Consider the following 15,022-nt stretch of genomic DNA (forward strand, 5'->3'; position numbering starts at 1 on the left):
GCTTGATCTCTGCCCCTGGGCTCTCACCTTGGGCCTCTGCTGCTGCATCTGTGGCTCTGCCCTGGGGGTGATCTTTCCTTTTCCTTGAAGGTTATCAGCCTATTTCCTGCTTGAAGAATTGTTGTTGATATAACATTTGCAAAGATTGTGTGTATGTCCTGTGTATGTCACAGGAATGAGAAGGCCCTCTGCAGATCTTTCTTGGACGATGCCATTTCTACTCCCGGCTTCTGCTCAGATGGTTGAGTGAGTCTGTAGTTACTTGCCTAATCTTTTCATCACTAGCAAAAGGTTGTCCAACCACACCCTTGGATCTTACTCTAAAGTCTGCTTTTCAACAGTGACTCTCTTAATTTTTAGCATTATATGCAATCTGTATAGGCTGAGAATTTCCCAAATCATCAAGTCCTAGTTCCACATTGCCTGTTGGTTCTTCCCCCAATTTCTCTCTCTTTTTGCATTTTATTATAATAAGCGGCAATAAACAACCAGGCCACTTCAACACTTTACTTGGGACTCTTCTCTGCTTAATATTCAAGTTTATCATTTACAACTCTGCTTTCCACAAAACTGCACAACACAATTCAGCTGAGCTTTCTGCCACTCTGTAGCAAGGATGGACTTTCTTCTAGCTGCAATAATCTGCTTCCTGTTTCCTTCTGAGCCCTCACTAGGAGCACACGTAATGTTCATGTTTCCACCAAAATTCTGTTTATGACAATGTACGTATTTTTTAAGACAATGAAAGCCTTCTCTACCATGTTCCTTCCTTCTGAGCCCTCACCAGTGATACCCATGTTTCTTTCAGTAGTCTGTTCAAAGAAATTGAGACATTTTCTATCACCTCCCACCCATTCCCAGTGTCAAAATTATTTCACCTCCCACCCATTCCCAGTGTCAAAGCCACTTTCACATTTTAGGTGTTTGTTATAGCAGCACCCTATTTCCTGATACCAAAATCTGTCTTAGTTTCCTGAGGCGGCTATAACAAGTAACCAAAAATCTTAAAGCAACAGAAATTCATTCTCTCACAGTTCTGGAGGACACGACTCTTAGCTTGATAACACTCAGTCAAAATCAAGGTGTTGTGACTGGGTAACACTCCTTTCAGGGGCTCAAGGGGAGAATCTTTTTCTTTCCCTCTTCCCCTTTCTGACAAATCCAGGTGTTCTTTGACTTGTGGCTGCATCTTTGTCTCTGTGTTCACATTGCCCCCTCCTCTTGTGTGTGTGTGTGTTACCCACTACCCTACTCTTGTAAGAATACATATGATGGTGTTTTGGGCCCACTTGGAATACTCCAGGTTAATCTTCTTATGTTAGGCTTGTAACCAATGCAAGCTTGACCACTTGTTGCCTAAAGCCAAACTTGAGAGATGAGAGATGGTAGAAGAAAAGTGACTTTATTCCAAAAGCTAGCAGATGGGGAACTTGCCAGGCTCTTGGCTCAAAACATTCCAGATTTAAAAAGAGAAACTTGGTATGGGAAACATGCAGGTATGTTACAGGGTGTGTCTTATCTAGGGTGGTGGTCCTCCTGGAGGTTTGGTTGGTGTTATCTTAGTTGCAGTCAGGTTAAAGAGCCAAGTGGTAGGGTCCTGCAGTCAGGCTGTTTTAGGATTGGCCCCTGGGATTTCTAAACGAGCATACAGTCAGATAAGCATGCATGGTGAAAATAAATTTCTAAAACGAGTTCCAAGGCTTAAGGTTGAGAAAGAGAGAGGGGAAAAAACTTTAAAATACATTTTAAGGCTGAGATGCTCGGTTATAGGATCATATCTGGAAAGACCCTTTTTCTAAATGAGATGACATTTCCAGGTTCTAGGGGCTGGGACTTGGTATCCTTGGGGAGCTGTCTTCTAGCCTACAGAACCTTCCCTTGTCTGTGTCTGACACTTCCCTGGCCATCCCAGGGTAGCTTCCCTGCCGAGTACATACTGGATGAGGAAGGCCAAGGGAACCTGACCTGCCTGGACAACAACCACTCCCACTTTATCCTGGTGGATGACGGAACCCATGGCCAGTATGGGGTGGAGATCTCTCTGAGGACCAAGCTGGAGAAGTTCATCTCAGAACAGACAAAGGAGAGAGGCGGTGAGTGGGGTATACTTTTGAGGGCACTTGGGGCAGAGAGAGCAGTGGCTGGTCCTAGTGCCAGGGACCCAGCTGGTTGTGACCAGAGGGCTGAGCAGGCATGGCGCTCAGAGGAGCGCTCAGAACTCACCTGTATTTCCTTCCCATCTCTTTACACTTTGCTCAGTGGAGGTCATTTTATCTTGCCCCTTTTAACTGGTGAAAGGAAGGACAGGTGGGCTGGTGGCTCCTCTGTATACTCCTAGGTAATAGATCATCCTATAATTATTTTATTTTTTAAATTTTTTGTAGAGAGGAAGTCTTGGTATGCTGTCTAGTCTTGGTATGTTGAACTCCTGGGCTCAACCAGTCCTCCTGCCTTGGCCTCCCAAAGGCATGAGCCACCACACCCAGCCTATCCTGTAATTATTTTAAACCATAAACACGGTCTGGTCTCTGGTTCAGAAATCAAATATACAACAGCCCAAACTCCGCATTTAGCATCTTTCTCCTTATAGGTGGGATGGGATGGATTTGAGGATACTGGAGGCCAAATACAGGAATTTGCCTGTGATTTGAGGAGGGGTAAAGAAGTGACCAAGATGCTAGGAGGCATCTGGCCTGTGCCTGGGTGGTTGGGACCCCTCTCAGGCTTCCATGTGCGTCAAAATCTCAAGAGGGCTTGTCTTTGACCTGGCACTGACTGTCATGGAAGAAAAAGGCCAGCAGCCTCTGCTCCCAGGACCTCTCTTGGGAGGCCAGGGTTTTTCTACAACTCTGCCACCCAGACGCCTCTAGACCCCATCCTAGGGTCCCTGACTCAGCAGGTCTGGGTGGGCCGAGAACTTGTGTTTCTAACATGTTTCCAAGGTGATGCTGATGCTGCTGGTCTGCAGATCCCACTTTTAGAACCCTGTTTTGGCTAGGAGAGCCTGGGGTGGGGCACGTGGGGAGTGAGCATGTGAAGATGGGAGTCCATGGTTGGCAGGAGATAGTTTACTGTCCAGGGAAAGGGAATGCTAAGGGCTTCTCAAACACCCCTTGCTGGGCCGGATGGATGGACAGAGGGAGAAGTGCCCATGTCCTGTGCCTGCCCACACACCGTGGGTTCTACCCACCTGCTGGGTACCCTTGGGCACACCCAGACCCTGGGGCACTTTGAAAAGGGTGTAGAGAAAGGCTGGTGGTGGTTGTGGTCCACTGGGTCAGGAAGACAGCTGGGGGCACGTGAATATCCACTCTGACGTTCCTCTCACCCCTTCCTCCCACCCAAGAAAATGAACAGGAAGGGTTGAGGTGTGTGGGCAGGGTCTGGAGTGTGCTTGTTGACACAAAACAAGCAAATCCCTGCAAATCTGGAGCAGTGACCCCGAGAAGCTGCTTGCACTTGCTGCAGGTCTCCTAGCAGATGTTTCTGCATGTGGTCAGGTTGGAGGTGGCAAGAGTGGAGTCACCAGTGGAGGGTTTGAGTCCAATGTCCCCTCATTTGGGCTCTGTGCTTTGTCTAGGTGTGGCCATCAAGATCCCCATCGTCTGTGTGGTGCTGGAGGGTGGCCCCGGCACGCTGAATGTGAGTATGGGCCAGTGGGAGGGGTCGGGTGGATGACTGGCAGGAAGCACTTGTCCCAACACCCGGTGGAACTACTGACAAGAGAGGGTGATGAGCTTGTGCACCAGGAGATGCAGAGAGAGAGTTCAGGCTATGACAGGGACACTCCCTGGTGGGCTGAGGAGGGGCCTGTGAAAGAGACCTGGGGACGGGAAGGATGAGCTTGGCTTTGGCCTGGCACTGACTGTCATGGAAGAAAAAGGCCAGCAGCCTCTGCTCCCAGGACCTCTCTTGGGAGGCCAGGGTTTTCTACAACTCTGCCTCCCAGACGCCTCTAGGGAGTGTTTTCAGTAAAGGCCCTTGGCCTGCACCAAGACCTGGTATCAGCTGCTGAGTTGCAATAGGTTTCTTGGGGAGTTTTAATGTGCTGGTCTGTGGGCCTTCTGTCCTGACCCTAGCCCTAAGCCCTCTGCAGTGTGTGGCTGCCTCCTCGGATGCAGGAATGTGATGAAACTACCTGTAGATCTGGGGCAAGAGCAGGGCTTTATAAAATGGGATCAGAGGAAATTCCCCTATTTATGTTTTGTTACCGTAGAAGGTCACAACAAAGCCCTGGCAGGGCGGGGCGGGGGGAGGTCATGACTGGACAGAACTCCCAAGAGCATCAGTTCCCCAGTCCCTGGACGAGCTGAGTTCCCTTCACGTCTCTCTCATGGCAGTTGCAGTGGCCTCCTCAGCCCCAGAGCAGGTACTCACTCACTGCTCAGGCATCCAATCTGAGTGGCTTTGTTACAGTCTCCTCCTGAAGTCCAGCATACCCTGGCTTGGGTCCTCCTCATTGTCCTGCTCTTACTCTGAGCCTCTATGAGGCCAGTGACTCTAGTCCCTGCAGGGTCCCTTTTGTGGGGAGGCTTTCACATCTGCAGATCAATGCATGAAAATGCCACATAGCCCTTCCATTCCGACAGTGTAAGCGACAGATCTGAAAGCAAGTGTATCAGGTATGCACCCCACAGTGTGTCAGGATGGCTCCCTCTTTCCTCTGAACAGTGAGATACCACTAAACCAGTATACTTCCAGTAAACTTCCCAGTAGCAAGTCAGCCGTGCCCTCAGCCTTGGAGAGGCTCCACTTCAAAGGCGTTAGGGCAAGGTGAGGACTTGGTCCCGGCTCACACCCACCCTTGCCTCACAGACCATCTACAATGCCATCACCAATGGCACACCCTGTGTGATCGTGGAGGGCTCGGGTCGCGTGGCTGATGTCATCGCCCAAGTGGCCAGCCTACCCATCTCGGACATCACCATGTCCCTGATTCAGCAGAAGCTGAGCATGTTCTTCCAGGAGATGTTTGAGACCTTCACAGAAAGCAGGATTGCTGAGTGGACCAAGAAGGTGAGGCAGATGGGCATGCTGGTCACCAGAGTGTGGCCACTTCCCAGAGATGCTGTCACCCTGCTGGGCGGGACCATGACATGTGAACCAGAACAGAGGTACCACTGGGTCTGGGTGGGAGTGGAGGCAATTTACAGGAGGTAGAGGGAGCACAGGCAAGGAGCCTCCTGGCTAGGCTCAGGAGGTCAGATCACGTGACAGCATGCCAGGGGAGGTGGAGACTTGAATCTGTCACTGTCAGCACACCAGGGCTGGGCTGGGACACTGCAGGACTGGAGCTTGCTGCTGTGAGAAGAATCTGCTGAGTTGGAGGGAGCAGGAGGTGGGTGCTGAGGAGGCCTGGAGAGCCGAGGTATAGGCCTTGCCAATTTGGGCAACAGGGTCCCTTTCAGCCTCGCAGCTTCATCGGCGGTGTGGAGCAATGTGGAGTGGGCCTCAGAAGGGGCCGTCGTCCCAATTCAGAGGTTGGATTTTGAGTAATCCTTGCCATGAACCTGGTCCCCAAAGGAGGTCAAAATGAAGGATAGTGGCTAGTCGGCTCTCCCCAGCACATGAAACCCTTGACTGGGGGCTGAGTTCAGGTGGAGAGTTCCTCATTGCACCTGACAATTCTTGGTTCTGGCCACATCCAAACCCCAGGGCCTGGGCACTCGCATTCCAAGGTCATCTAGCCTCAGTTCCTAGCAGGGTTTTCAGCAGTGGCAGTGGGTGTCTCTGAGCCTCAGTTTCCCCAGCGGCAGGTTGGGGCTGGCAAAGCAAATAGCATCAGTGTCTTCCATGCAGTGCCTTGATATCCACATGCAGAGTCTGTGGAACAGTGCCAGTTCCAACTGTGTTTAATCTGGGCTTCATGGGCTATTGGTGCCACAGGGATACCCGTGGTTGGCCAGGTTGGGCCTAGGACTTGCTGGATGAGAGAGATGGTGCCCACAGGAACTACAGGATGTCAGAGAACTTGTTGCAGGACTTGGGCCCTGTTGGCTGACCAGGAAGCAGGGCCTCTGTGGCCAGGTGATCTGTGGGTGGCATGGTGATCTTGTCAGTGCTTTCTTGTGGTCTCAGAGTGGCCTTGTTGGGCACAGATGTTCTGTGAGAATAATATAATTTAGCCATGTATGTCAGGTCCTTTTGTGGAAACAAGGCCGGGCTGTGAGCGTCAGCCCAGCTTCTGACGTCAGGGCTGCTTCCACTGGGGCTTGTCAGGCAGGCCCTGAAACTGTTTCTCAGCTAGTTTATAAATTATTCAGGCACTTCTCAGAACTACATCTAATCTGCTGTTGTCGGAAGGTGCTTACTATTTTTAATCCACTCTCCATTGCCACGACAAGGCCCTGAAAATGGTGCTTCGTACTAATCCATCTCAAACCTCGCAAGGGACTACCATTCACCCATATTCTTGCTCGGTGGGGAGGGGACAGTCACATAATCATGATCAATTAATTCCTTCAGCAGACCTTCTTAGGCTGTCTGTCTATACTGCAGAGTAGCAGGAGAGGGAGTGCTGCTGCCCTCAGATGCTGTTGCTGGTAGGTGTGGGCCCCATCCAAGGGAGTTGCAGGGGCCTCACAGCAGAAGCTCACAGCCATGTGGTCATGAGGAAGTCACTTAGCTCTCTTCCCTTTCTTGTCTGTAAAGTAGGGATGATGAGTACCCAAACTCAGATAATGAAATATAAAGCCGGGCTCGGCTGGATGACCGAGTGAGACTCCAACTCAAAAAGAAAAAAAAAAAGAAATATAGAGAGACACATACATAAATGCACAGATAGATACATACAAAGATAGGTACATACACAGATAGATGCATACAAAGTAAAAGATAGATACATATATACAGATAGATACATACAAAGAGATATATAGATAGATACATATATACAGATAGATACAAAGATAGGCACACACATAGGTAGATACATACACAGACATGGACTTAGATACACAGATACATAAATTGATACATACATGGATTGGTACATACTAATGTAGTTACACATATAGATACCTATATACATACATAGATACATACTTAGGTAGACACATAGATAGATACACAGATAGATAGCAGGTGGGTAGGTAGCAGGTGGTGAGGAGCAGCCAGGGCCCAGCAGGAGGTCCAGAAGGAGGAGCTTCACATTAAACTCACCATCACCAGGGTGAGGAGCCTTTATGTTTGGCTGTCTTCCACACGATATACTACTCACAAACATGGTGTGTTTAGCCATCATGAATCTTCACCTTCACTGTCTAAAGGGAGGGGAGGTGTGGTGGTATCCCTGACCACAAGGTCAGGCAGGACCCAGGAGTCCGGCAGTACCTGGGGCCTAAGCCCCACGTGTCCCTAGAGTAAGCAGGGAGTTCACAACCACTGTATATCTTACTTGGACAATGTTTGTTGCAGATCCAAGACATTGTCCGGAGGCGGCAGCTGCTGACCATCTTCCGGGAAGGCAAGGATGGTCAACAGGACGTAGATGTGGCCATCCTGCAGGCCTTGCTTAAAGGTGAGGGTGAGGGTTAGGAAACAGGGTGAGAGCCTTCTGTTTCATGATAGCAGCTTTGTAGATATAGCTTTTACGTTTCAGTCTGTGGTTCACCCCAAGTTGATTTTTGTATGTGGTGTGATTTAAGAGTCAAATAACAACCCACGATGTAAAAAGTTAGACCAGAAAGAGACTGCAGAAGCTACTTGGGTGAAATCTTTGTCCTGAGAACCTGGGTGAGGTGGTTGTTGCAGTTGAGTATTGACAGGCTATCCAGGCAAAGAAGGAAATGTGATGACTTTTGGAGTTCTACATTTTGAATGTTAATGTAAAACGCCTTCCTTCTGGAGACCGTATCTTCTTTAAATAAGGAGGTTCTTTTCTCACTCGCTGCTCACCTGTCACTTAGGGACCCTTGCATGGCTAGGAGGGTGGCAGGGGACATGGGGTAAGATGAAGTGATAACCAAAGCCTCAAGATTCTCAGTTTCTCACCCCAAAATGGACACAAGGGTATGTGTAGGGCAGGATGGTGTCACAGAGTGCTGCATCTGTTGCTTTAAGTTGTTGAGAGGTGAGGGCTCATGGCAAACTCCTGACTCTGACTTTATGAGTCAGGGGGTACTGGAGAGAAATAGCTTTGAGTCCCAGATCCAGGCCTCAACATGCGCACATTCTCTTGTAGCCTCACGGAGCCAAGACCACTTTGGCCACGAGAACTGGGACCACCAGCTGAAGCTGGCCGTGGCGTGGAATCGTGTGGACATTGCCCGCAGCGAGATTTTCACCGATGAGTGGCAGTGGAAGGTGGGTCTCCTGGGATGCCCCGTGAGGGGCCTATTGGACCTATGTGCATCGTGCCATGGAAACCAGCGTAGGCTTGGGGGCGGTGTCCGTCTGGATCCCAGCCCTTTCCTTGGTGGCTGGTGACCTGGGAAGGTTTCATCCTCTCCAGATGGGGGTTGATGGCAGCTCCCACCTCCAGGGCCTTTTGAAATCAGAATGGCGGGGGATGACGCCCATATGTGATGGTCATCTCCACAACGCTCGCTCTCAGCCCACAGATCTGCACCCCACAATGACAGCTGCCCTCATCTCCAACAAGCCCGAGTTTGTGAAGCTCTTCCTAGAGAACGGCGTGCGACTGAAGGAGTTTGTCACCTGGGACACCCTACTCTACCTCTATGAGAACCTTGAGCCCTCCTGCCTGTTCCACTGCAAGCTGCAGAAAGTGCTGGCGGAGGAGCCTGAGCGCCTGGCGTGTGCGCCCGCTGCCCCCCGTGTGCAAATGCACCACGTGGCTCAGGTGCTGCGGGAGCTCCTGGGGGACTTCACACAGCCACTGTACCCCCGTCCCCGGCACAGCGACCGACCGCGGCTCCTGCTGCCCATGCCCCACATCAAGCTCAATGTGCGTGCTGGTAATGGGCCCCACCTGGCTCAGTCTATGTGAAATATTGCTATGTTCTTAGAGCTTTTGTCTTTAAAAGTAGCTTTTATTTTTTTATTAGAAAAGAGATATGCTCCATCTTAGTCTACTTGGGCTGCTATAACAAAATTCCACAGACTTATACAGGCTTATACAACAGATTTATTTCCCCAGAGTTCTGGATGCTGGAAGTCTGAGGTCATGGAGCTGGCAGGGTTGGTTTCTGGTGAGGGGGGTCTCTTCCTGGCTTGCAGGTAGCCACCCTCCTGCTGTGTTTTCACGAGGTAGAGAGAGGTCTCTGGTGTCATTTCTTATAAGTCCTACTGGATTAGGGACCCAGCCCATGACCTCATTTAACCATATTTACCTTCTTAAAGGCCCTGTCTCGAAATCCTACAATCACATTGGGGATTACGGCTTTAACAAATAAATTTTAGGGAACACAATTTGGTGCATAACACTCCTTTCCTTCCTAAAATTTCCAAACAGTACAAAAGGTTATTCAGGGAGAATGAATGCCCTGTTCAGAGACCCCTCCTGTTCACCAGGTACTCTCAGGCTCTCATGTAGACAAGCCAGTGATAGTTCACCCATATCTGAGTGAGTTGTGCAGTCATGCACTGCATTGTAGGAGGTGAAGGAGTGCTGTAGCCTGCACTGTTGTTTAATGGGTACCCTGTAGTGTCTCAATGTTAGGAATGATGGTTTTGTTGTTGTTGTTGTTGTTTGCTTGTTTTGAGACAGAGTCTTGCTCTGTTGCCAAGGCTAGAGTGCCATGGCACTATTACAACTCACCACCGCAGCCTCGACCACCTGGGTTTAAGTGATCCTCCTGCCTCAGCCTCCTGAGTAGCTGGGTCCACAGTTGTATGCCACATGCCCGGCTGATTTTTCTATTTTTTTGTAGAGACAGGGTCTCATTTTGTTGCCAGGCTGGTCTTGAACTTCTGGCTTCAAGTGATCTTCCCTCCTCTGACCCCCAGAGTGCTGGGATTACCAGCTTGAGCACTGTGCCTGACTGGTGTATACATATATGTATTTATGAGTATTCATGTCCTCTGATTTATTAATGTTTCACAAAACAAAGCATCTGTGCTGTTTTGTCAGCTGCCTTTTGAGAAGATCAAGCTGCTTTTCTTCTGTGACTGATGAATTTTGTGAATTTTTTTTTTTTTGAGCTAGAATCTTACTCTGTCACCCAGGCTGGAATGCAGTGGCATGCTCGTGGCCACCCCAGTGTTGACCTACTGCCTCAGCCTTCCAAGTAGCCAGAACTACAGGGGCATGCTACCATGCCAGGCTAATTTTTGATTTACTGCAGAGATGAGGTCTCGCTAAGTTGCCTGGGCTGGTCTCGAATCCGTAGGCTTAGGCAATCCCCTCACCTCGGTCTCCCAAAGTGCTGGGATTACAGTCTTGAGCCACTGTGCCCAGTCTTTTGAATTATTTTAATAGATTTCCTGATAGTGAAACATGTTCTTATTCCTCTTTTGAATCTTAGCTGCAGTGTAGTACACATTTAATATGACTGGATTTTCTTGCCAATATTTTCAGGATTTTTGTATCAGAATATTTAAGTTTTTGATTGTAATTTTAGTTAGGGGGCTATATTTGTCAGGCTGTAGTATCAGTTTTGAGTTAGCTTTGTAAAGCTCTAGGACAGCTTACATGGTTGGAGTGACCTATTTTTTACAAACTTGTTAGAGACTCCCCTGTGAATCCATCTGGGCTCAGTGCCTTTTTAAAAAAGTAATAGTTCCAATAACTTTCTCAATTTCTTTCCTGATTATTTTACTGTTTATGTTCTCTGTCTCTTCTAAGATCACTTTTTTTTTTTTTTTTTTGAGTTGGAGTCGCACTCTGACACCCAGGCTGGAGTACAGTAGCATGCTTGCAACTCACCATAGCTTCGACCTCATGGGTTCAGGCAATCCTTCTGCCTCAGCCTTCCCAGTAGCTAGGACTACAGGCACGTGCTACCATGTCCAGCTAATTTTTTGATTTTTTGTAGAAACAAGATTTTGTTTTGTTGCCTAGGCTGGTCTCAAACTCCTGGGCTCAAGTAATCCTCTCTCCTTGGCTATCTACAGTGCTGGGATTATAGGCATGAGCCACCATGCCCTGCCTGCTTTTTATTTGTCCTGCTAGAAAAGTATTCATTTCCTGCATATTTTCCAACTTGTCTATTGTCCCAGTTGAGCTTCTGAGAAAGACATGGCTATGGCTTGATTTTATATGTTTCCAGTCTACTCTTCTTGAATTCAATATGTCAAGATGCCCAGTTGGAATGTGCTTAGGAAGACCCAAAGCAGATGCTCACATGTATCTGTAGCTGCAACTTAAGAAGAAAAACTAATATTTTTAATAAAGATAAGCCATCAGAAAATGTCTAGAACCACTTAAAGAAAGGTTTCTACTTCTGGGAATTGTTTCCAGACCATATGAGAACAGGTTGCCTAGGTGGCTGGGAAGCCTGGATGTATAGGTTGGGCATGTTTGGGGTAAGGTGCTCCTATTGGTGTGTGAGCCTTGTCCACTCAGCGTATGTGTCTTGGTGGCCTTCTCTACAGGAGACACTGCATGCAGTTCCCTGAAGGAAATCACGGCCACAAATCTATGGGCAGACTCTGTTGTGCCAGGATTTTACTTTATTTAAAAAAGGCTTTTGCTGGATGCAGTGATTCACACCTGTAATGCCAACACTTTGGGAGGAGGAGGCGAGAGGATTGCCTGAGCCCAGGAGTTTGAGACCAGCCTGGGCAACTTGGCAAGACCTCATCTCCACAATTATAAAAAAAAATAGCCAGGTGTGGTATTATGTGCCTAAAATTCCAGCTACTTGGAAAGCTGAGGTGGAAGGAAAAAAAAGAAAAATGCTTGAAGTGTCTGACATGAAACAAGGACCTAAAAATGTTGGTGAAGGACTTAGATGGGCATTCTACTTTCTTGATGTTTTTAGATGTCTCCAGAACAATGTGTGTGTGTTGCTTTTTTCAATTTAATTTTATTTTAAAGATACAGGCTATATTCAGGATCGGGTACATAAGTGGTCATCATACAGGTGAAATCTGGGCCTCCCTTTGGTCCCCTTTTCACCTGGTTTGGGATCAGGTACCCTTATTGATCTTATGTGCCCCCCCCTTATAGTATGATGTTAAATCAGAGCAATGTTTTTAAAATCTTCCGTGTGCAGAGGAACGACCTAGGATGTTGAAAATGAAGGTTGTGGGGCTCAGCCTCTAGGGACAGGGGTCCTGAGAAGGTTGGGGCTGGGATCAAGACCTGAATCCCACTGCCCCCCTCGCCCCTCGGGGAATCTGAGCCCATGGGGCGCAGGATGGGGCTCTGAGTGTTGGCTGCTCCCAGGTGCAGGGAGTAAGTCTCCGGTCCCTCTACAAGCGTTCCTCGGGCCACGTGACTTTCACCATGGACCCCGTGCGTGACCTTCTCATTTGGGCCGTTGTCCAGAACCGTGGGGAGCTGGCAGGGATCATCTGGGCTCAGGTAACGAAACCTGCTTCTTAGCAGACACTGGCCTATGTGTTAGCCAGTGGCCAGTCGGGGAACATGGTGGGAGGGCCCAAGTCCTCCTGAAAGTGGAGCCTGTGGAGGAAGGATGGTGGGTGTCCCCAGCATCAGGAAGGACCCAGGTGCCCAGAGTTGGAAAACAGAGAGCTTAGCTCTAGGTAAGAAAGGAATTTTTTTTTTTGAGTCAAGGTCTCACTCTGTGGCCTAGGCTGGAGTGCAGTGGCACAATCATGGCTTACAACAGCCCCAACCTCCTGAGCTCAGGTGATCCTTCCACCTTATCCTCCCAAGTAGTACTACAGGTATGTGCCACCACATCCTGCTAATTTTCTAATTTTTTTGTAGAGATGAGGTCTTGCTTTATTGCCCAGGTTAGTCTTAAACTCCTGGTCTCAAGCAATTCTTCTGCCTTGGCCTCCCAAAGTGCTGGGATTATAGGCATGACCCTCCAAGCCTAACCTAAGAAAGGAATTTTTACTTTAAAAGTTCTGACAAACAAATTCCTCCTGTGGTTACGTCCAGGACTGAGGCTTGCTGGGCACACACAGGTCAGGTGGTATGATCCTTTACAGCCCACAAGGGTCCTGCTGGGCTGGTGTGTGTGCTGTGCACATTCTGACCATTAAACACCGCAGGGCAAGCAGACCCCTCCCCAGGGAGCGAAAGGGGCTTAGTGTTGATTTGAGGTGATTCATATTGTTTGTATAGACAAGGTCACAAAGAGTAATTGCCCTGTCACCTATACTGTCCTGGGGCCTCTGCTTCTGTCACCCCAGACAGTGTGTCAGGCTCCCCAGGCTGGGCTGAACCTAGCTAGGCTCCCAGGGTCTCACAGTGTCTCCCCGGGTCCCCAGAGCCAGGACTGCATTGCAGCAGCTTTGGCCTGCAGCAAGATCCTGAAAGAGCTGTCTAAGGAGGAGGAGGACACGGACAGTTCAGAGGAGATGCTGGCACTGGCGGATGAGTATGAGCACAGGGCCATCGGTGAGCTCCACGGGTACAGGCTACGGGATGGGGCTCAGTTACGTGTGCTGCCATCTGGACCTTCTTCCTTGGGTGTCAGCTCTGCACACTCACCCTGGGCCCCTTCTTCATGGGTATCAGCCCTCATGCCTTCACTCTGGGTCTCAGCCCTCCATGCCCTTACCCTGGGAGCCTCATCCCTGGGTCTCAGGCCCCATGCCCTCACCCTGGGACCCTCACCCCTGGGCTTAGGTGTTTGAGGACATCTGCTCCCCTCATTTGGCCTGTCTGCAGGTTGTCTGGAGGGATGCCCTCTGACCTGTCCCCAGGGTTCTGTCACAGTGACCTGTGCTCTGATGTGGCTTTTCCTTCTCCACCCAGGCGTCTTCACTGAGTGCTACCGCAAGGATGAAGAGAGAGCTCAGAAGCTACTCATCCATGTGTCAGAGGCCTGGGGGAAGACCACCTGCCTGCAGCTCGCTCTGGAGGCCAAGGATATGAAGTTTGTGTCTCATGGAGGCATTCAGGTGACCCCCCGGGCCTGCTTCCAGAAACAGGTGCCCATGGTGCTCTGAGGGGGGCACAGCCTTGGTTCAAACTGTCAGCCTCCACATTCACACGAGTTTCAGCTCCTGACTCAGGGATAGCACCTGATCCCTCGGTCACTGCTCCAGGCTGGAAGACTCTACTCCCATTCTGTAGATGAGAAAACCAAGGCTGAGCAGAAGCAGGGGATGGGTGGCTATGGAGACGGCTGCTTCCAGGCATATGATGTTCCCACTTGGGAGCTGCAGGCAGGCCCTAGGCATCCTGGGCACCACATGAGCCATCTCTGCCAGGAAGGAAGAGGAGGCAGGCATATCCTTCCTGGAGCAGCTGAGGGCAGGGATGGAGAGGCAGCTGCTCTCAGCATTGCCTCCACACCCAGGGCAGGGCCTGGCCTGCAACAGGGGCTTCCTCGGAGCTCAGCCTCACGCCATCACCAGGTTCACCCAGTGCCCATCCTGTCCTGAGCTGGGCTGGGCCTGGGGGTGCCTGGGAGGGGTCGCATCCTCCCACAGAGCTCAGAGGGGCCAGTCTGTGGGAGCAGGGGTGAGCTCTGCCTTTCTGTCATTTGCTGCTGAGAGACTGTGGCCCAGCTCTGCCCACTTGGAACCTTGAGCCCTCAAGATGAATGACAGTGTTGTGGGGAGCACAGAGCACCCTGGGGCACAGGGTGGGGTGCCCAACATCCTGAAACTGCCCTGTCCACAGGCCTTCCTGACCAAGGTATGGTGGGGCCAGCTCTGTGTAGACAACGGGCTGTGGCGCGTGGTCCTGTGCATGCTGGTCTTCCCGCTTCTCTTCACCAACCTCGTCTCCTTCAGGTGCGGCGGGCCATGGGACGGTGATGGGCGAGAGGGTCCCGAGGCTCAGGACCTGCCCCAAATGCCCTTGAAGGGAGCAAGTCACATGTCCTCATGGCTGTGCCTGGATCCTAGAGTGGCAGAGATGATGGGCAGGAGGTGGGGTGGGGACCCACGTGCTCCCAGCTCCCACCATGCCCCTGTCGCAGTGTTGAGGCTGTGTGGTGCTGGTCAGTCCATCCCAGAGTACCCGGGAGGA

General features: G+C 50.2%; 1 protein-coding gene across 2 annotated transcripts in view; it reads left to right on the forward strand.

Moving 5' to 3' along the window:
- The window catches only part of TRPM2 (transient receptor potential cation channel subfamily M member 2), a 64,368-nt gene that overhangs the window by 15,937 nt on the left and 33,409 nt on the right, over positions 1-15,022 (forward strand). For both annotated transcript variants that reach the window (XM_021711539.1, XM_021711538.1), the window contains exons 6-15: positions 1,913-2,093; positions 3,581-3,642; positions 4,816-5,016; positions 7,417-7,519; positions 8,183-8,304; positions 8,555-8,908; positions 12,293-12,430; positions 13,309-13,438; positions 13,799-13,944; positions 14,672-14,784. In XM_021711539.1, the coding sequence (XP_021567214.1) occupies positions 1,913-2,093; positions 3,581-3,642; positions 4,816-5,016; positions 7,417-7,519; positions 8,183-8,304; positions 8,555-8,908; positions 12,293-12,430; positions 13,309-13,438; positions 13,799-13,944; positions 14,672-14,784 (1,550 nt within the window). The remainder of the gene's footprint in view (positions 1-1,912; positions 2,094-3,580; positions 3,643-4,815; positions 5,017-7,416; positions 7,520-8,182; positions 8,305-8,554; positions 8,909-12,292; positions 12,431-13,308; positions 13,439-13,798; positions 13,945-14,671; positions 14,785-15,022) is intronic.

This window comes from Carlito syrichta, unplaced genomic scaffold (assembly GCF_000164805.1).
Source record: "Carlito syrichta isolate Samal-C Ts95f unplaced genomic scaffold, Tarsius_syrichta-2.0.1 Scaffold302353, whole genome shotgun sequence".
NCBI classification, from domain to species: domain Eukaryota; kingdom Metazoa; phylum Chordata; class Mammalia; order Primates; family Tarsiidae; genus Carlito; species Carlito syrichta.